This window comes from Camelina sativa, chromosome 3, assembly GCF_000633955.1.
Source record: "Camelina sativa cultivar DH55 chromosome 3, Cs, whole genome shotgun sequence".
NCBI lineage: Eukaryota > Viridiplantae > Streptophyta > Magnoliopsida > Brassicales > Brassicaceae > Camelina > Camelina sativa.
Genome location: NC_025687.1, coordinates 15817940 through 15839943, shown reverse-complemented (window position 1 = coordinate 15839943; position 22004 = coordinate 15817940). Strand labels below are relative to the sequence as shown.

The 22004-nt window shown below is 34.1% G+C and overlaps 4 protein-coding genes and 1 pseudogene across 5 annotated transcripts; 4 read left to right on the top strand and 1 right to left on the bottom strand.

Moving 5' to 3' along the window:
* On the top strand, positions 1838-3353 carry LOC104777241 (annotated as a pseudogene).
* On the top strand, positions 8100-12221 carry LOC104777240 (CSC1-like protein At1g32090). The gene is made up of 11 exons (XM_010501452.2): positions 8100-8416; positions 9007-9159; positions 9256-9391; positions 9473-9574; positions 9671-9787; positions 9876-9956; positions 10055-10395; positions 10480-10725; positions 10816-11140; positions 11223-11456; positions 11551-12221. The coding sequence occupies exons 1-11, from the start codon at positions 8100-8102 to the stop codon at positions 11941-11943; spliced, it is 2445 nt and encodes an 814-aa protein (XP_010499754.1). The 3' UTR covers positions 11944-12221.
* On the top strand, positions 12846-15358 carry LOC104777239 (plastidal glycolate/glycerate translocator 1, chloroplastic). Its single transcript, XM_010501451.2, has 8 exons — positions 12846-13215; positions 13298-13613; positions 13740-14001; positions 14089-14204; positions 14294-14403; positions 14478-14655; positions 14741-14870; positions 14999-15358. The coding sequence occupies exons 1-8, from the start codon at positions 12940-12942 to the stop codon at positions 15147-15149; spliced, it is 1539 nt and encodes a 512-aa protein (XP_010499753.1). The 5' UTR covers positions 12846-12939; the 3' UTR covers positions 15150-15358.
* Positions 17461-19154, top strand: LOC104777238 (acetyltransferase NSI). Of its 2 annotated transcripts, none has more exons than XM_010501450.2 (8): positions 17461-17586; positions 17676-17767; positions 17888-17948; positions 18029-18224; positions 18319-18442; positions 18565-18677; positions 18765-18858; positions 18938-19110. In XM_010501450.2, exons 1-8 carry the CDS (start codon positions 17552-17554, stop codon positions 19012-19014), a joined length of 792 nt encoding a protein of 263 aa, XP_010499752.1. In that variant the 5' UTR covers positions 17461-17551; the 3' UTR covers positions 19015-19110. The 2 variants fall into 2 exon arrangements, with proteins under 2 accessions (XP_010499752.1, XP_010499751.1); XM_010501449.2 differs by having other exon boundaries at positions 17462-17586; positions 18562-18677; positions 18938-19154.
* LOC104777237 (phosphoribulokinase, chloroplastic-like) lies at positions 19254-21548 on the bottom strand. The gene is made up of 5 exons (XM_010501448.2): positions 20860-21548; positions 20510-20594; positions 20334-20418; positions 20010-20254; positions 19254-19742 (listed from the first exon to the last, which is right to left on the bottom strand). The coding sequence occupies exons 1-5, from the start codon at positions 21381-21383 to the stop codon at positions 19491-19493; spliced, it is 1191 nt and encodes a 396-aa protein (XP_010499750.1). The 5' UTR covers positions 21384-21548; the 3' UTR covers positions 19254-19490.

Here is a 22004-nt window from a genome sequence, read left to right as displayed (position 1 = left end):
TAGTTGATATATTTCTTTTTGTTATGATTAACAAGTAACAACCAATACAAGAACAACAATACATGGAGATGATAACTCTATTGATTGAACCCTACCTTTTAATTTATGGAAAAAAAAAACTCAACCAGTTTTGCGAACCTCAAACACCGACCAAAGCCTACAGTGGTCTCATCAGGTCTTATTACACGAATGCAACAGTCATTTTCCACTTAAAACTTTGGAATTTGAAGTTATTCACAGGGACTATAGTCAAAACTCAAAGCTTTCTTTGGCCGAGTTCACAACCGCTCTAATATCTTCAAGGACACATCCTGACCGCCAGCATGATCAGTATGTTGGTGTCACCGTGCTATACGTGGTTCAAAGGGCTCTAACTGACTTGGCTGGCCTGGTGGCTGAAACTCCATGATTCTCTCTAAGGCCCAAACCTTCACAAACTGAAACGGAGACTTTCACCACCGTCTCTTTTTCCCTACTACCAGCGAGATGCTCTTCCAAGACACCAATATCGCGATAAATCCTAGCTAAAACAGCCATAGCTAGCCAACCTAACTCCCTGAGCAAGCTGAATCGCAGCCGGAAAAAGCTTCTCAACAACAAATCACCACAATTGGGGAAAACGATACGCAAGAACCTCCAAACCATAAAACGTTAAGTTCATCATCTCTTTCCATCCACAAGCTAACAGCCTAACACCACATTTCTTCTGCAATTAAGTTCACCTAAATCTCATGTTTCACCTCCTTCATATCTTACAAATATTAAAAAGAAAGTTATCATTACAAAGAATGATTACTTCATAAAACACAAAATTAGATAACAACTAACACATAGTGCGGATGAAGCAATTTAAATAAATTTATTATGGATAAAAAAATTAAAACGAATCATGTAATAAAATAAAATAAAAAATTTATATTTGTAATTATTTCGTAGAAAAATATGTTTGACTCGTAAAATATTTGAATGTGGTAAAAAACTTGGTGAATAAAATATCTATGAATTACTACTAATTAATTATTACGGCAATATGTTTTTCAAGATTTTGAAAATCAAAATATCTCTGTCCCCTTGAATGTGGTAAAAAAGTGGGTGAAGAAATTATCGATGTACTAACTATTACGGCAATACTTAAGATTTTGAAAATCAAAATATCTCTGTCGAGTAATAATATAACCATTTAACATGTTTCTTGTCTTGATGGATCAGTATGAACGAAGGATCGCATTCACTGACCCAGTGCATCCTTCTTTTTTTGATATTTCATAATTTTATATTTTTCTTTCTCCCACTATCTTCTTTTTATGTAATCTCATGTTTCTCATCCACACATTTCCATTTGATTCCAAATATTCTTACACAAATATATATACTTTTTCATCCCTATTATCTTCTGTTTTTGTAGTCCACAGCCTCGCTTCGGAAAAAAATGCACGTTTTTAATTTCACACATTTTCATTTGATTCCAATTATTCTTACCCATTACCGGAAATTCGTATAGATTGTGGTGTATAGATTGTAGTAGTGACCTAGCTACATTTGTAATATAATATTCTCTCGAGCAAGAATTTTGTCAAGATTTTGTGACGTACCATTTACATTTAGAGTTGGTAAACATTATATATGCAACGATGAGCAAATTTAACTGAAAAAAGTATTGAGAAAAAAAAATATACAACTGTCGATATCATTATTTCAAATGCATTACGTGTACACACACACACACACACTCAATCACTCATTATATGTAGATAGTAACATATAGACTCGTGACTCCCTGCGTATATAAATACACAATTAATGAAGCGAGGCTCTTTTAACCAGACACAAAAAAAAAACACATATATAGATCGGAAAACAAACAAAATGGGATCAGAGAGCAAAAAGGGTGAGAAAACGCGTGTTTGGTGGTGGGAGCTACTGGGTACATAGGGAAGAGTATAGTAAGGGCTTGTTTGGCTGAAGGTCATGAGACTTACGTTTTGCAGCGGCCGGAGATTGGTGTCAACGTCGAGAAAGTCCAACTCCTTCTCTCTTTTCAGAAACTCGGCGCACGTATCGTTGAAGCTTCTTTCTCCGACCACCAGAGCCTCGTCTCCGCCGTGAAACTTGTTGACGTCGTTGTCTCCGCCATGTCCGGCGTTCACATCCGTAGCCATAGCATCCTTTTCCAGCTTAAGCTCGTCGAAGCCATCAAAGAGGCTGGTAACGTTAAGGTATAAATAGAGTCAAGAGCTTAAGATTATACTGGTTTAATTGGAAACTTGTGAGGTCAATCTATAGAAACTAGCTTAAATTTTATAATTTCTATCATGAAGTCTAATTCCCAAAATCATCTAGATTTTATCTAATCTAAATTATAGAAATTGAGAGATTAATTAACCTTGATTAATCGAAATCGATCTGTCAAGGTGTCGTATATATTTTATATTATACTGTAATTTATTTTCAGCGGTTTTTACCATCTGAATTTGGTATGGATCCACCACGTATGGGACATGCACTACCGCCTGGAAGAGAAACATTCGACCAAAAAATGGAAGTGCGTAAGGCTATAGAGGCTGCCGGAATCCAATACACTTACGTTGTGGGTGCTTGCTTTGCCGGTTACATGGCCGGGGGATTGTGTCAGATGGTAGCTTTACTTCCTCCAAAGAAAAAAATTAATATTTATGGTGATGGAAATGTTAAAGGTAAAAAAAAAAAAAATTGAGTACTCTCGTTCAAACTTTTCTCCCTCATTTTAGTTTTGAACCAATCAATTTTAAGCGTTTTATTTCATAGTGGTGTACGCGGATGAAAATGATATCGCAAAATATACCGCAAAGACGTTAAACGATCCACGGACATTAAACAAAACGGTGAGTATCAGACCTCCCGACAATGTTCTCACGCAGCTCGAATTAGTTCAGATATGGGAAAAGCTAACCGGAAATGAATTGGAGAAAACCAATATTGCTGAACAAGACTTCCTTGCCAACATTGAACGTAAGTCCTATTCATAGTGTAACGTAGTTTCACTAGTTTACACCATTTTCGGCAATATAGACATTAATGGGCCAGGCTTTAGATTCATTTGTTAAAAATAAAGCCAATAAATTTTATTTGATTTCCTTTACTTGTGTGTATGTAGAAATGGAGATTTCACACCAAGCGGCGATAGGACATTTCTATCACATCTTCTACGAAGGATGTCTCACTGATCACGAAGTCGAAGAAGACGAAGAAGCTTCTAGTCTTTATCCGGACGTGCAATACAAACGCATGGATGATTACTTACGAATGTACCTGTAATTATTTTGATTTTTCAATACATGGAATGCAAAAATAATGATTGAGAGATAGTTGATATACTTCTTTTCGTTTGACAAGTAACAACCAATACAAAGAACAACCAACACATAGGGTTGATAACCCTATTCATTAATCATTGAACCTAATTCTCCCGTGGAAATTACCAAACAAACAAAAAAAAACTTCTCCCGTGGTCCGAGAGGAAATCTTGTGTGGCTTGAAACCTGTTAATTACAAAATAGAAAAACACACAACAAAAACACCATAAGACCTTCAAGTTTTAAAATGAGAAACACTGTAAAACGAGAAAATATAAATATCAAAGACCTTAAGTTTTTATTTGGTAAAGCAGTAAAACCCACATGTCAGCCCTATCTATAGTTACGTTCTTTACAAAATGTTGAATTCTTTAATTGTATAAGTTGGAACTTTGTAATTGGCAATTAATGGAGCTTGTACTAAACTATTGTAATTGCCGTCAAAAGATAAGTAATAGTACAGTATAAAGTATTGTAATCTTTTGTGGACAACAACGCACGAGACTAGAACATTTTTGAGGGAACAAAAGACAGCGCATAAGACAAGATAAAGTTTAAAAAAAGGTTTTAATGGTAACTGCGGTCAGGGTGATCAAATCAGTATGTGGTCTGGACCGCTCTACTTTTAAGACAGACAACAGACCGTTGCAGACTAACTTTATGGGTGTGAATGATTGCAACGGTTGGGACAGACAAATCAGTTTGCAGACTGGACCGCTTTTTATTTACTATTCATCAAATGTAGTATGCAGTGGTGCGGTCAAATAAAGCAGAGACAAAACCACAGCGGACTAACTACGAACCGCTTTTACATACAAATAGAATTGGTCCGCAGCGGTCTGTTGTTCGCCTTGAAAGTAGAGTGGTCCAGACCGTAGACGGATTTGACCGTCCTAGCCGCAGTTACCATTCAAACTCTATTTGTATGTAAAAGCGGTCCACAGTTAGTCCGCTGCGGTTTTGTCTCTGCTTTATTTAGACTGCACCACTGTGGAATACATTTGATGAATGGTAAATAAAAAGCAGTATAGTCCGCAGACAGATTTATCTGCTCCAACCACTGTAGCCATTCACAAAGGATTTGAGAAAATGTATGTGTACATATATGGACTTTGGAGTGTCAACATTGAATCACGAGAATTCGACATCTCTCTATTCAAAAAGTATTAATTTTCTTCTGATGGATATTACAGTTGTTTATTTCAAGTTCGAACCGTCGAACGATTGCCGTCATTATACTTAAAACTATAATAAAAACTCAAATGCTTGATAAATAATTATTGCGAATGCATATTGTCGAATGGACACAAATAATATTTCCGTTGGTTTACGAAATCTTTACTAATTACTGCTACTATGTTATACACTATTATACGTCACATGTTTTCTTATAATTGCAATTTCACACGGACTAATCAGCGGTTGATTAAGTCGTAAAGTCAAATTATTTTGTCGTGGGGAAAAGGTAAATTGAGTATTTATATATATATTTGTATTTATATTTCTTTAACGCATAAGAATGTCATTACAAGCAATGTACGTAATGGATAGATGTAGCATAATGTGTATTGCCAACGAATGGAGAAACGTGGATGAGCGCATCAAGACATGTTACTAATCCCAAAACCTTAAGCGAAAGCAATTATATATAATTTTTTTTTATCAAGATACACTCTGACATAAAAAAACATTTTCTCCTAAAATGACTGAATATTAAATTTGTATGGCTGATCAATTGTATAGAATTGTATAACACCTTAGCATTTAAAAATTATCTCTAGTCATATAATAGATTGGTCAAACATTAATACCTAAATTGTTATTCATGTAAATCTATTTGTCGTAGATGGAAATGTAGATTATTTAATTAGCCATGATGTATACATGGAATGAAGACATGTGATGTTTTAAACTAAAACATCAATTAGGAATGATAATGTCCTTTTCCTAGTTAACCAATTCCGTCCCGTGACAACCTACAGTACACACACAAATACACTTTTAATAATATAATACCCCTTAATTAGGCTTAATAATTTCTTAATATGTATTTTTTAATCCCCAATTATCTATGCAAAAATATGATACGCAGTTTATTCTACGAAATTTCTATTACCGTTTTACATAAATACTATAATATATCCCATGCTTAAAGTACGGATCAGCATTTTTACAAAAATTTATAATATAATAATAAAAATTATTTAAAAAAAAAAAAATTATTTTGTTTAAGATAATATTTATTTTAAATTGTTATGTAAATCTATTAGTCTATTTGAATACTAATTATTTTAGAATATTATAGTATTTTATTTTTGACGTATTATTACAGTTTTATATTGTTTATTTGTTGTATTTGCATCGTTGTTTTGTGAAATATAAAATAGTAATTTTAATATTATAATTGTGAGCAAATAAAAATTATTAATTTATCATCTATATAAATTTAGTTTTACCAACCCGCCAATGTAGAAATTAAAACACACATTTTCATATTGAGTAATATATCTTCGTTTTAAAAAATTCAAATAACAACATATGCAGAAAAAAATATGCATTTTATTAATTATAACTATTATATGAAATTCCAAACAATTTGTAAATAAAATAAAATAAAGATGATAGGAGAATCATAATTTGAAATCTTAACAAAATCTTCGAATTTAGTTATTAAAATAATTGTATTGTATACTTAGATATAAAATCTTAGTTTAAATTCTGATTGGTTTATATATTTTTTTTACAAAATAGTTAGTAATTTCGTCCATAATTTACTAGAGAGAAAATATTTTTTAGATTTTTTAATATTTGATTTGTGGTTGTTTTTTATTTTTAATTAATTATATTTATTTAAATTAGTTAATTAAGCTTCATTAAAATTTTCTAATGATAATTGAATGTAATTTTTTACACATTTTAAAGTTAGTTTCATATTTGTACTTCTCAATTAATATAGTACGATTCTACTCACAATGATGTAGAAAGAAAAAAAGTATTGGTAATTGACTTTTTTTCTTTTGAGTCACAATGAAACAAATAAAATTGTATATAGGATAAAGGGGCAAAATAAAATATATATGTAGAAAACACAAAACATTTCTTATTTTTTTCATGCTTTTGTTTTCAACAAACATATACTAGTTCTTAGTTCTAACTATGGTTCAACTTGTTTCTTTTTATCAAATTGTTCGTCTTGCTGTTATATATATGTACTTTAAAATCTTTTGTCCTTTTTGTCAAAACTTTCTCCTACTTATTTCAAAGTCTGCGTCCATATTTATTAGTCAAATAAACTTTTTACAAATCGTTGCTTTTTCCTAAGTTTCAAATTAAGTGTTCGTCAATATTTTAAACATAGCTAAAAGCCTAAAAAGACTCAAAATTTTATATTAAAATAGAAAAAAATATATATTAATTCTACGAAATGATTTGTTTTCATCATATAAGTACATTATATAATACCAAAGATATATAATTTCATCATGATTTGTTTTTTTTGTGTGGTTATTAATGATACATTATTATCACTTCGCCTTTATTTGAAAAGTTAATACAGAAACGCATAAAGGCAATAAAAGAGTGTATCTTCTTTATATATCCAACCTTATTTAATTTAGAGCATACCAAAACAATAAAACGGAATTAACTCCATGATTTGATGATTTCACGCGTGCTATCTCTACTTTGATAGTTGGCACACTAACGATATGAGCATTTCTCAATTCTCACCAATTCCCTTTTCTACAAAAAAAAAAAAGATATAGTAAGAAATATATAAAATGAATTATTCAAGAAATTAAAAAATATAGTGAAATAATCCACCCCACTCTGACAATATTATCTCTTGGCTTTGGATCTATTCCAACTAAAAACACAATTGAAAATGAGAATACAAATATCGAAGGAGTCTTAAAGATATTTTCAACATGTAATAAAGAGCTAATGTTTTGTAGACGAGAATTATGCAGTTTGAGTTTAGGTGAAACGAGGAGAATGAGAGCCATTGTAAAAGACCAATGAAGCTACTTCTAACAGGACCACCAGACAAAGTGAAATCAGAAGATGAAAAGGGAACACTTTTACACGACAATTATGCGGTTTGACTTTTGGTGAAACTCCTATATAATTGTTATAAATATGTCTAAAAGTTTACAAATTTATAATTGGATTATATCAAGTTTAATTATAATTATTATTTTCAATATATTATTATATTTTGATTTTTTTCAGATACATGTCTGAATCTCGGTTCAGTATTTAGTTTGGCTTTATAAATTTAGAATCTATTTGATTATTTTGTTTTGTTTTAGTTTTGTTCAGTTCATTTTTTTCAGTTTGATTACAGTTCGGTACTTCCCATTCAAATATTTTACCCATGACAATTATTTTTTACTATCTTTAAATTTTACAAATTTATGATATTGATTTTTTTAATTAGTTTTTCATCTGTTTTATATCATTTATAGTACCAAATTAAATTTAAAAAACCAACCCAAATTGTGAAGAAAATATTTTTGATAAATAAGATACAGGACTCAAAAATGAAAACAAACATATGATAAATTGTGAAATAAAAAAATCTTTGATAAAATAAAATATTTAAATATAGGAATGGATAATTGAAAAAACCCTCAAAAAAATTTAAAAAATAATAATTAGAGAAACTCATAGAGAGAGAGAGTTTGATACTTTCTGTACTCTTTTCTCCTTTACGCCACTCACCTCCATCAAAATCTCTCTTCCTCTTCCCTTCTCTCTCTATCAACAATGGCGACTCTACAAGACATAGGAGTCTCAGCTCTGATCAACCTCTTCGGCGCCTTCTTGTTTCTCATAGCATTCGCCGTCTTGAGAATCCAACCCATCAACGACAGAGTCTACTTCCCTAAATGGTACCTCTCCGGAGAAAGAAACAGTCCCCGTCGCTCCGACGGAACACTCGTCGGAAAATTCGTGAACCTCAACTACAAAACTTATTTCACTTTCCTTAATTGGATGCCTCAAGCTATGAAAATGAGTGAATCAGAGATTATTCGTCACGCTGGTCTTGATTCTGCTATCTTCCTCAGGATTTACACTCTCGGGTATAAATTCTTCTTCTTCTTCTTCCTCTCGCAATTTGACAAAAAAAAATCCAAACTTTTTTTTTTTTTTGTTGAGTCTTGAGATATCAATTTCTCGAGAAAATGAAAGGATAAAAAAAAAAAATCGAAACTTTTTTATCACTAAACCGATTTTTTCGATAATTACGGGTGCCTTTTATTTTAAAATTAAGATTTGGTACTTTACTGTTAAACTCTCGAGAAACAAAATTTATGTTTTTTTTTGGTTCTGTTCTTGGTGTTGTTGTCTCTTTGGGTTGGGATTACCGTTTCTGTACTTGATTGTAATCTTGAAGAACGATTTTTTTTTTTTTTTTTGAGTGACACGGTTTTAAGAATCTTTAAACTCGTCAGAATTATTGTACTTTATTATTCTCTAACAAAAGGGTACAGCTAAGTTTCAGATTTGTCTGCTCTGTATTCCACAAAGCAATAGAAGTTTCGTGTTGTTATCACTGTATCGTGTTTGTTTCTTGTGAAAAAGTCACTTTTTTAGATACCTTTTTCCTTTTTCTTTTCCCGGGAAAGTTACTGTAATAATGAGAGAATCTGCTCTTTTTTTTTATTGGCAGATTGAAGATCTTTGGACCAGTAATGGTATTAGCGCTTGTTGTTCTTGTTCCAGTAAATGTATCAAGTGGAACACTTTTCTTCTTGAAGAAGGAGCTCGTAGTCAGCAATATCGATAAGCTCTCGATATCAAATGTTCAGCCCAAATCTTCAAAGTGAGCTTAGTTTTGAACAAAAATTGAAGTTTTTACTAGTGAAAGAGGCTGAAGATTAACATTTCTCTGTGTGTTTGTGTGTGTGTGGATGTTTAGGTTCTTCTTCCACATCGGAGTGGAGTATCTTTTCACGTTTTGGGCGTGTTTCATGCTCTACAGAGAATACAATAATGTCGCGATTATGCGTCTGCAGTATTTAGCGTCACAGCGTAGGCGTCCAGAGCAGTTCACTGTAAGTGAAAACTTCAAATATCAAACATGTATAAATGTTAGTTAAGTTACATTGGTGTATATACATTTTTTTTGTTTACAGGTTGTTGTTAGAAACGTCCCTGACATCCCCGGACACTCTATTCCAGATACAGTGGATCAGTTCTTCAAGACGAATCACCCTGAGCATTACCTCTGTCATCAGGTAATTTGCTTGTCCTTTTTAATCACGCACTTTGGTTGGATTGATAGATTGTGTTACGATGCGTTGTGATTGATGGATCGGACTTTTGTGTTTCAGGCAGTTTATAACGCGAACAAGTTTGCAAAGCTGGTGAAGCAAAGAGCGAAGCTGCAACGTTGGTTTGATTACTATGTGCTGAAGCATCAACGATCGCAAAAGAATCCTACTTGCAAAGTAAGTCTCTCCACGGACCACACCATTTCTTCTAGCTTTTTGAGATGAAATGATGTTGATTGCGATGATCGGCTTTGGTTTATTTCAGTTAGGTTTTCTTGGTCTATGGGGTAAAAGGGTTGATTCCATTGAGTACTACAAACAACAAATCAAGGAGTTTGACCACAATGTAAGCCATTCCGTTACTTTTAAAGTACTGCTGAAACAAAAAAAAGCTTGAAACTTTAAACCTCATTTCATCTTTGTTGAATTCACTTGCTGATACAGATGTCTTTGGAGCGGCAAAAAGTTCTCAAGGACTCCAAACTGATGCTTCCTGTTACATTTGTGTCATTTGATTCACGATGGGGTGCTGCTGTTTGTGCACAGACGCAGCAGAGCAAGAATCCGACATTATGGTTAACGAGTAGCGCTCCAGAGCCTCGTGATATCTATTGGCAAAACCTTGCTATACCTTTTATCTCTTTGACCATCCGGAAACTCGTAATTGGTATCTCAGTCTTTGCCTTGGTCTTCTTCTACATGATTCCAATTGCTTTCGTGCAATCTCTTGCCAATTTAGAAGGTCTTGAAAGAGTTGCACCTTTCCTCAGACCTGTCACTAGATTGTAAGTCTATCCATCTGTCTTGGTTTTCACTTCTTGGTATGTCAGGCCGTTGACTCCAGTCTCCTTGTTTTTTTTTTGTTGCAGGGATTTCATCAAGTCATTCTTACAGGGTTTTCTCCCGGGTCTTGCTCTAAAGATTTTCTTGTGGATTCTCCCAACAGTTCTACTGGTTATGTCAAAGATTGAGGGATACATTGCTATATCGACCCTTGAGCGTAGAGCAGCAGCAAAATACTATTACTTCATGTTAGTAAATGTGTTCTTGGGAAGTATCATTGCTGGAACCGCGTTTGAGCAGCTGCATTCTTTCCTTCACCAATCACCAACTCAGTAAACAATCTTTAGTCTCTTTTTTTTAACTCTCATAAGATTCCAACTTTGAATTGAAACTAAAATGCTGTTGTTATTGTGTTTATACAGGATTCCTCGAACCATTGGGGTCTCCATACCGATGAAAGCTACGTTTTTTATCACATACATAATGGTTGACGGGTGGGCTGGTATTGCCGGTGAGATTCTACGGTTAAAGCCGCTAGTGATTTTCCACTTGAAGAACATGTTTATTGTGAAGACTGAAGAAGATAGAGTGAGAGCAATGGACCCTGGTTTTGTTGATTTCAAGGAGACAATCCCATCTCTCCAGCTCTACTTCCTCTTGGGAATTGTCTACACCGCTGTTACTCCCATTCTTCTTCCCTTCATTCTCATATTCTTTGCCTTTGCTTACTTGGTCTATCGCCATCAGGTTCGTTTTCAGGACTCATATATCTAACTCTCGACTAAATTTTGGGTGTTTCTTGATGGTTGTTTCTTGGTTTACAATGCAGATAATTAATGTTTACAATCAACAATATGAGAGCTGTGGAGCGTTTTGGCCGCATGTTCATGGTCGTATAATCGCGAGCTTGTTGATATCTCAGCTTCTGCTTATGGGGCTTTTGACTTCTAAAGAGGCAGCTGACTCAACGCCATTGCTTATCATCTTGCCCATTCTCACACTTTCTTTCCACAAGTATTGCAAACACCGCTTCGAACCTGCCTTCCGACAATACCCTCTTGAGGTAAAGAAATTATCTTTTTCAAGGGCACATCATAACATAGATAAAGCTTAAGAGTTCTCTTAGCAAAAACCTGTGTGTTTTGGTCCTATTGCAGGAAGCAATGGCGAAAGACAAGTTGGAGAAGGAAACAGAACCAGAGTTGAACATAAAAGCTGATCTTGCAGATGCTTACTTACACCCGATTTTTCACTCATTCGAGAAAGAAGTACCATTACCATCATCATCATCATCATCATCATCATCATCGTCATCATCAGAAGCAAAGACTCACCAAGAAGAGACAGCGGAGGTAAGAGTTGATAAACATGAAACACACTCGTCTAGTCCTGTGACCGAGCTCGGCACTCCTTTCCATCACCATCAAGTCTACAATTATGCCACTTCCCCATCTTCTCATTACGCTTCAGCTTATGAGCAGTCATCGTCTCAGTATGAATATCACTACAATACTCATCAGTACGAGGAGCATGAGTACCGTTACAATTGATCGCTTGCAGAGACATGTAATGATGTCGATAAAGGTTGAGTGTTAAGTTAAACTACTCGTTTAAAATTTAATTAAAAGTCATTGTCTTATGCGTCTAGGTTTTAGGTTACTTGTTAGCTGACTTTGATATTGGTTTTAGGATTAGGAAAACTTGGTGTTAGTATTGTTCACTTGTATGAAATTATATTTGAAGATTGATTTGTCTTAATTAATTTGGAAAGTGTTGAAAATGATAAGAACTTTGGATGTGGGTGAGTTAAATGTCCAATTTTTATTGATTTCTCAAATATATCATCAGTTTTTATTGTTTTTACCAAATAAGACACATTAATAATTTAATATTTAAATTACATATTGAAACAATTTAACTGTTTCCCATTCTCTTAATTATTTGTTAATAGTAAACCAACTTCATTTCAAGTTTATTAAAAAGGATAAAAAATAACATAAATGTTGATTCGAATCAGTTTTGGTGAACAGGTTAGGTAAATTTTCTTCATCGTTTTGCAGTAAAAAGAACAAAATCGAACGATTGATTTTCAATAAAAAGAATATATTTGAAATTTGAGGAATAGAAGTCGAACATGGAATTTTGTTATGTGTTCACTTCAAGTACATCATTTTCACTTAATATAATTATTTTAGTGATTTATTTGGAATATTGATAAAAATTATACATTTCATTCACCAAAAACCAACTTCATATCTTTCTTTTCTATCACTTTTTGTAAGTTTGTAAATTTTGTTATATTATTATATAACAAAATTATATTAATATTTAATTAAAGTAGACATCTTTCGTAACAGAAAAACCTAACTATGGGAAAAAAAAAACATTAAGTACGGAGACAGAGACAAAAGCCGCTCATCTTTGTTGATAAAACTTTCTTTCTTGTCCATACAAAATCCAATCACAACATCATCATTAATCGAAGATGGAGAAGACTACGATGTGCCTTGTCTCAGAATCACATCCACGTCGTCGTCTCCATACCCATGGCTACTCTTTTAGCCACTCCTCTCTTCTCTCCTTTACCTTTTTCCCCAGCAAGGAACGGCCTTTCTTGCTCCAAGCTCCGAATCGGTTCCAAAAATGGGAGAATCCTCAATTCTAATGGTGCCCAGAAACTGAACCTATCAAAGTTATCGCAAAGTAAGAGATTTCTTCATATGGGCTCTTCCAAAGAGATGAGCTTTGAAAGAAAACTCTCAGTTCAAGCTATGGATGATGGTGCTGGGACAGGAACCACATCATCAACTCTCTCTAGTAACGTAAGCTTCAAGATTGTTTTAGTTTTTTTTTTTAACCTGTTTGCTAGTAAAAGACTTTGAATTTTTCTTTGATGCACACCAGGTGTTTGCGATAACGCACTTGTTGGTCTCACTTGGGATCATACTTGCTGCTGACTATTTCTTGAAGCAGGCGTTTTTAGCAGCGTCTATTAAGTTCCCAAGTGCTCTGTTTGGGATGTTCTGTATCTTCTCTGTTCTTATGATATTCGTTTCGGTCGTTCCCGCTGCTGCGAATGGTTTGATGAACTTCTTCGAGCCTGCGTTTCTGTTTATACAGAGATGGCTTCCTTTGTTCTATGTTCCTTCTCTTGTCGTTCTTCCTCTTTCCGTTAGAGACATTCCAGCTGCTTCGGGTGTCAAAATCTGCTACATTGTAGGTATATATATATATACTTGATCTTCACTTAAAAATCAAAACTTGGTTTCTTGGTAGTTGCTCTGTTTTGTTTTCTATTTGATACTGATACTATCGATGTTAATGTTGAATACGAATGTTTGTACAGCTGGTGGATGGTTGGCGTCTCTTTGTGTAGCAGGGTTCACAGCTATTGCAGTGAGGAAAATGGTGAAAACCGAAATGACGGAAGCTGAGCCTATGGCAAAACCATCCCCATTTTCAACAGTTGAGCTATGGAGTTGGAGTGGAATCTTTGTTGTGTCGTTTGTTGGTGCTCTGTTTTACCCTAATTCATTGGGAACAAGTGCAAGAACTTGTCTCCCTTTCCTTCTTTCTTCAACTGTTCTAGGTTACATTGTTGGTACTGGGTAAACATCAAAACCTCTTGCTCCTCCTCGATATTCAAGTCTCACTCTCTGAGGTTTTATTCTCATTGTCGATCTTTCTTGTTCCAGGTTGCCATCAGCTATCAAGAAAGTTTTCCATCCGATAATATGTTGTGCGTTATCTGCAGTTCTTGCTGCTTTAGCTTTTGGTTATGCTTCAGGATCTGGACTTGATCCTGTTTTAGGTAAAGTCACCTTTATGAAACAAAGTAGTGAGACGTAAAACAGAAAGTAAAAGCCTTTGATATTCACTATTCTTTAAATGGCGATACAGGAAACTACCTTACCAAAGTAGCATCGGATCCGGGTGCTGGTGACATCTTAATGGGATTTCTTGGCTCTGTCATTCTCTCTTTCGCTTTCTCCATGTTCAAACAGAGAAAGGTAAAACAAACTACAAAGGCTTCTCAGCTTCGGTGATCTGTTTTGTTTTAATTTGTTGTCTCATCTTTCTTCAGCTTGTCAAGAGGCACGCAGCTGAGATCTTCACATCTGTGATCGTTTCAACAGTATTCTCGCTCTACTCCACTGCTCTTGTTGGACGTTTGGTCGGATTAGAACCATCTTTAACGGTATCTATCCTACCTCGCTGCATCACGGTTGCTTTAGCCCTTAGCATTGTATCACTCTTTGAAGGTATGAATGCTGTTCTTATTCTTACTCTTCTCCCGCTGAAAACATTAAAAGAACATTCCTAACGACTCTCTTGGACAATTTTCAGGAACCAATTCGTCTCTTACAGCAGCTGTAGTCGTTGTGACTGGTCTTATAGGAGCTAACTTTGTACAAGTTGTTCTTGACAAACTGCGTTTACGTGATCCAATTGCTCGGGGCATTGCAACTGCTTCAAGGTGACTCCTTTTCAAATGATCTTTCACATTTTGAATCAAAATTAGGCAAAATCTGTTAAGATTCTTTGATTAGCCATTGATGCCATTAAGGATCAAAAGACATGAAGTTTTTTCTTTTTTATGGCCAGTGCGCATGGACTTGGAACAGCAGCTTTGTCGGCTAAGGAGCCAGAGGCTCTTCCCTTCTGTGCAATTGCTTATGCTCTCACCGGAATCTTCGGATCATTATTGTGTTCTGTTCCTGCCGTCCGGCAGAGTTTGCTGGCTGTCGTCGGCTGAGGAGTAATGACGTGGCGATTACACGATTGGTGGTCTCAGAAGCCGGGGAGTTATTTAAATGTGGGAGCAGTTTATTTGGATGTAAAATAAAGCAAAAAAAATGATTGTAAAATGCTTGTATTTTTATTTTGTTTGTAAATGTTGTCAATTTGTAGTGGAAACAAAGTATGTAAATTTAGTATATCAATTGAGAAGAAAAACTAAATATATATATATATATATATATATATATATATATATATTAAAAAAGTTTATTGGGCAAAACACTCAAAACAAAGCACTAAATAGTTTACTAGCTAAGTAGACTTAGATATCCTAAATAGTTCCAAGTAATCATACTAGCTAGATTAGTTTCGCTGCATAATAACTATTTATATAAAAAAAATTGAAATATTTTGCTACAGTATATCTAAACTACGTGCACTGCAGATAATATATGTGATCATGAGCTAAATGATATCAATCAATTCAACAGTGTATATATTTACCATTCTATAATTATTATTATTTTTTTTTTTATTTTGTTGCATCTTTCTTAAAGTAAAATACATATGAAATAGAAAAAAAAATGGAGTTGAAATATCAAGTTACAAAATACAAGTAAGGGGATACCAACACACTAACTTGATATAAAAATCAAATTCTTAAATTATTTTATAATAATAATTATTATTATTATTATTATTTTGCGCAAGCTCTTACTTGAAATTAGTTCTTAAAATCTTTCAATGTTTGAAAAGACTAAGACCATCCAAAAAAAATTACATGGATGTTTGGAAAAAGTTTGAGAGATTAAAAATCTAAATCGTCTTAAAGCATTACATCCAAGCTATTCTTTGCATACAAGTAAGAACATAATAACCTTCTTATGTCAATGACGGTCTTGGATGCTATCTTAGATTATTTTTAAAACTTTTGATCTGTTATATATAACTCCACAACAAGAGTTTAAAATGATTATCTTTTAAATTTTTGATCTGGTATTTTAACTCACAATAAAATACACATATTTTAACTCACAATAAAATACACATATTTAACGTTTCCATAAATAAAAAATAATATTTAAAACTTTTAGGTAAAAACTGGTATATTCATAAAATTTGAATTATTTTCAAAAATATTTTAAGTGTTTACATTTGTGTAATATTGAGAAAATTCTACATATAATATATATAAATACTTTTATTAATACTAATCCCTTAATTTGTTATCAAAAATTATAATACTATGTCAAAATCATTTCAAGAGACATAAGAAGTACACAAGTATTAGAAGAAGGAAGTATTAAATTTTATCAAATTAAACAATTATTTAAATCATGCATAAACATGTATGTAAGAGAATCAAACGATTGTAAAGTACAAGGTCTCCACTTTATATTTTTACATTTATTGGCTTTTCTTTGTTACATTTTCTCTTTCTTTTTAGGAATCTTTCGTAAAATTAACATGTTTATATACAGTTAATTTCAAGCTCAACATAAACTGTTTGTCATTCTCATTCATATCAAAAAGTTAACTCCACTCCCAAAATATGTATATTAAGTTAGGGGTATATTCAAATTGATATTTTAAATGATTTGTGTAAAATTTACAAATACTGTGTTATTCAATCATAGATTATAAATTTTTTAATGAGATTTAATGTTATTGAACTAATGATTTAAAAATCTATTTTAAAATCTACTATTATTCAAAACAATTTGTGGATTTTGATTTTAGGGGTATATTCAATCTAATATTGCAAGTGATTTAAGTTTTCATGATATTTTAAATGATTTTGATGATTTTTGGGTAATTGATATAATTTATTATAAAATTCTTTCAGATCTCACCTCAAAACATGAAATTAGATTTTTGTATTTTTAACTAAACAAATTATCTCAAATACTTCAGAATCTCTAAAAATCATTAAAATCAAAATGCACAAACTGTTTTGAATAACAGTGGATTTAAAATAGATTTTCAAAATCCATAATTGAATAAAATAAGATTTGTAAATTTTACATAAATTACTTAAAATGTCAAGTTGAATACACCCTTCTAAATCTCATGGTTTTGTGTGGTATTTGATCTTTTTTTTGTTCGTTGCAGTTGATGTAACCAGAATCGGTGAAAAGATCATGAACAAAGTTAACATTTATGGGTATCGATTCCATTCATTATAACATAATGGCAAAAAATACTAGAAAAATTATACAAACTAACCACAATTACAAACAAATTGGTCAAATGAAAATGTATCCAACAAAAGTATAAAAGGGGTAAAAGCGTAATTAAGAAAAAGAGGACGACACCAAGAGCCAGAAAGCTGCAATTGGAAGGCGTTAAAACTAAACTCAAAATTCTTCTCTTCTGTCTGATTTATCCACTCTCAAGTCTCAACCACAAAAATCAAAAATGTTACTAATCCCAATTTCTTCGTCTTCGTCTGTGTAAGTGTTCCACCTTTTCAATATTCAAATTCTCGTCTTTTAAATGATTGTTGTTACTAACATCATCCCTCTACTCCTTTGTTTTATAGCCTTCCTCAATCTTTCTTCAATTCTACTTCTTCATATTCGTCGAATCATCACTCTCTGTTCCTATCCAATCTCAGTTACCCGATTCCTTATGGTACCCTATCCTTCAATCTATTGACTTTTTTCAACTTCACTACTTCGAATTCACAAAACTGTGATTTGGGTCTTTCTCTTTTGAGTACATCAAAGCTGAGATTACAATTCTGTTCTTCAGGAAGTAGAAAGTTGAAGACTTTACGGCTCAGAGCCAATTTCTGGGAGTCAATTCGATCTGGGTATTACGAAAGTTTCATACTTTCTTCTTGATCATTAGGGCTGATAATACAACAACAAAACCATTGATTGATACGTGTAGGTTTGTGAAGAATAACAATAGTACCCAACTTGTGGAACCACCATCTATAGTCGATGAAGAAGAAGATACTGAACCATTGTTGCCTGTGGAGTTTACTTTAGTTGAGAGGACTCTTCAAGATGGGTTGATTGAAGAGATTATATTTTCTTCTGGTGGTGAAATTGATGTGTATGATCTTCAAGGTCTTTGTGACAAGGTAGTTAAAAAAACACTACTCTCTTTTGCTCTCGTTACTACTTTTTACTTGAACTATCTCACCTGATGGTGATGGATATATATTAAAAAAAAAGGTGGGATGGCCACGGAGACCGTTAGTGAAACTAGCTGCTGCTTTGAAGAATAGTTATATGGTAGCTACATTGCATTCTGTAATGAAGTCATCGTCAGTTTCAGATTCAGGTTCAGGTTCATCAGGTGCTTATTTACTAAGTCACACTTTTCTTCAGTCACTATAAAGCAACGTATATATACATATATCAAGAGGATGTTTTGATGAACATCTTAGCGGATTTTGGAGAAGTTATTTGACACAGAAGGCGATAGTGGGGAGCAGCAGCAGGAGAAGAAGCTTATTGGTATGGCACGTGCGACGTCGGATCATGCCTTTAACGCTACGATTTGGGATGTTCTTGTTGATCCTGAATATCAGGTAACCTTTTAGGAAATGGTTTTTGCTTTTCAAGCTGTGAATTGCTTGTGTTTGATTTTAAATAGTAGTGTTTTTGTTTGTTCTCAGGGTCAAGGGCTAGGTAAAGCTCTTGTTGAAAAACTTGTAAGGGCTCTTCTTCAGAGAGATATTGGTAACATATCTCTTTTTGCAGATAGTCAAGGTAACACATATCGATTGTAGTCAAAGTATCTGGATTTGTTCTTTCTTAGTTGTTGAGTTATGTGTCCCTTTGTTTGCAGTTGTGGATTTCTATCAGAACTTGGGGTTTGAGGCTGATCCAGAAGGCATCAAAGGCATGTTTTGGTACCCAAAGTAGTAGTACTTGGTGATTGCAAGAGAATGGGATTATTATTATTTGTTTGTATATCTTTTGTGGTTTCTTATATAAATCTATAAGGAAGTTTAAAACTGTGTAATTTGTAACTCAAAATCAATTTATCTATTTGAGATTCAATATATGATGAAACTTTCCTTCTTTGGTTAGGTTTGATTCTTGGTTTTAATCTATTTTTGATGTTGTAAAATATATAAAACTTTGTTGGATAGATAAAAGGGAGTTCTATAAACTGAACTGTTATTTGCTCTGCTATTTAACTTCTCTACATTACAGGCTTTTCTTTTTTTTATCTCCCACACAAATTACAAACAAGCAAAGACCGTCCTTTTCGCCATGTGAAAATCCGCGGTAAACAACCGATAAAGAAAGAAAGAGAGAAAGAAATAAGAAAAGAAGAAACTGCGGATGGATTTATCGACGCGTTCGTTCTATTTGGCATCTCTTTGTTTGTTTTTTTAGGCTTTAGCAGCTTCAGCACGAGCAGTTGCTTTGTTGGCAATGAGCTGCTCGTAAAGATCTCTGATCTTCAATCCAACAATGGTTTGGAATAGACCAGTCCCATTGTTGCTACCAGGGAAATCAGCATGCTTGAGCATTTGTTGAGTGACTTCACCATAGAATTTGGTAGACAGGTTGCTCAGATGACTTTCCACGTAAATCAGCTCGTCCAGTCTATCGAATTGCCCATCCATCTCCAAAACTGATACCTGAGAGAATGAAAACGAGAGACCAAAGCTAAGAAACAACACCATATGCAAATAGTCTAGTTGGTAACTCATGAAATGAAATATAAAATATGAACAACATAACCTATGGTTATAGAATGAGCACTGAATTACTATGTGAATCTCCATGCATTTATATAATATTTATGCGGAAACACGGTGTACTTTTAGTTACTCCGCAAGATTAGGGACAATAACATGCATTTTCATTGATTTCTCACAATATATACGTCATTATGCAATGTATACCTCATGGTCAAAGTAAGAATCAGGTTCGTAGTTGAACTTGATGCCAGGGTACGAGCAGGTGAGTTTGCGGCCGCAAGGGATCCAAGAGATGGTTGAACCTTCATCGAATAGGTAAACCGGGCTAAAGTATTTCACACCTTCCTTCATTATCAATCTCACTCTCAACACTTTCCCTTCATTGTCATCTGGAATGAGCTGTGTAGGAAGCACTTCGATGACCGCATCCGCGTACTGCTTTTGCGGGTCTGTTTAAGCCATTGGTAATATGTTAAACCGATCAAGAAGAAAATGACATGGGACTACACCAAGAAAATAGAGTGTTACCGATGAATGCATCGAAGTCGGGCTTTCGTGCTTCGATACTGGCTTTGATGCTCTCCAAACTGTGACCTCTTTCAGCCATGTCCCTCTGTGATCATCAAGATTCGGTTTATATGATAAATCAAAATTGTTCGAATAGAGATGGTAGAAACGTAGATGAATGATTCAAAGAAACGAACCTGAATCTTCCAAGCGAATTTGACTTCGTTGCTAATGTCTAAGTAGATACTGAAGTCAAGTAAGTCTCTTACTCTCTCATCAAACCTTCACAAGTAGAGATAAATATTATTATTAAAATTTATAAAACATTACAACTACCCAAAACTATATACTTACTTATTCGAATTAAACGGTGTCACGCTACATGCATAGGTTCGAAGATCCATCTTTTAATATTCTGATATTGATTCGTAAATAAAATCTAAGTCCAAGATTCTCAATCATCCAAATTCCGACAAGATAAGAGACTTCCAAACTCGAAAATATGAGTTTGTCTGAGAGACAAAACAGAGTATGTGTGTGGGCTTACATTGGGTGAAGACCTTCGATGACAAGAATCTTAGGAGGCTGGATAAGCTCAGGTGCGTCAAGAAGTCCAGTGACATGGTTGTATATCGGTTTCTCGACGGCGACACCACTCTTAAGAGCCTTGACTTGCTCATACATGAGATCAAAGTCATTGGCGCGTGGGTCCAGAGCGGTGACCTTTTGCTCTTTGCGACCGTACCTGTCCAAGGAATGGTAATCGTCAAGACAGATCACGGTGGTGGTGTCGCTGATGAGTGTGTTGGAGTCAGGGTTCCCGCCTTTCGGTGGCTTGGCAGCACCACCGAAGACGCTGGTGAGCCTCCGCATAAAGGTACTCTTGCCGCAGCCAGAGTCGGCAGCGAGCCCGATCACGATGGTTTCTTGTGAGCAAGTGATGAGAGTGTTGAATCTACGGTTGGTTTGAGGTTGACGACGGTAGAGGAAGACTTGTTTGGAGGAGGATGAAGAGGTTAAGAAATGAGTTGAATTGAGGGCTTGTGTTGAGTAGATGGTTGAGACAGCCATTGTTGTTTGTTTTCGTTTGGTTCCTCTTCTTCTCCGCCTTAAGCTCTCTCTCTTTTTGTTTTAGTGTATTTGTGAGCTCAGGTTGAGTGATGAGGATTTAGGATAGAATGAAAGAAATGTGGGTAACGATTTTTGATTTTATGGGTTTTTGTGTGGTGATGTAAAGATGTGGTTTTTCATAAATAATGGAAATATATATATATATATATATATATTTTTTCTTATTATGATGGGGAAAGAGAGAAATGAGAGGAGGACAATGGGTCTATAGGAAAAACAGATGTCAATTTGCAAAGAAGAAAATGAGTTTTGTTTTGGTTGTGTGATGAGTGGCTCATGTGTTTGGTCTCTTGAGGTAAAAATTACTTTGTAATGTTGTTTAGTCTCTCTATGTTTAAGATAATTGTTGATAAGATAAGAGGATAATGAAACATTTCTAGCCAATAGAAACCAAGCAACATATTTTAATTACTATATGAAGTGGTAAAATATAAGGTTAAGAAGATGATTGGGGAAATTTGAGTTTGGGGGAGAGGAGTGGTGGAGTTGCCGATGAAGTGATAAAACTAACAGGGCATGGAGGGAGACGCTTGCTTGGTGGTTGTTTGATTATCTTTCTTT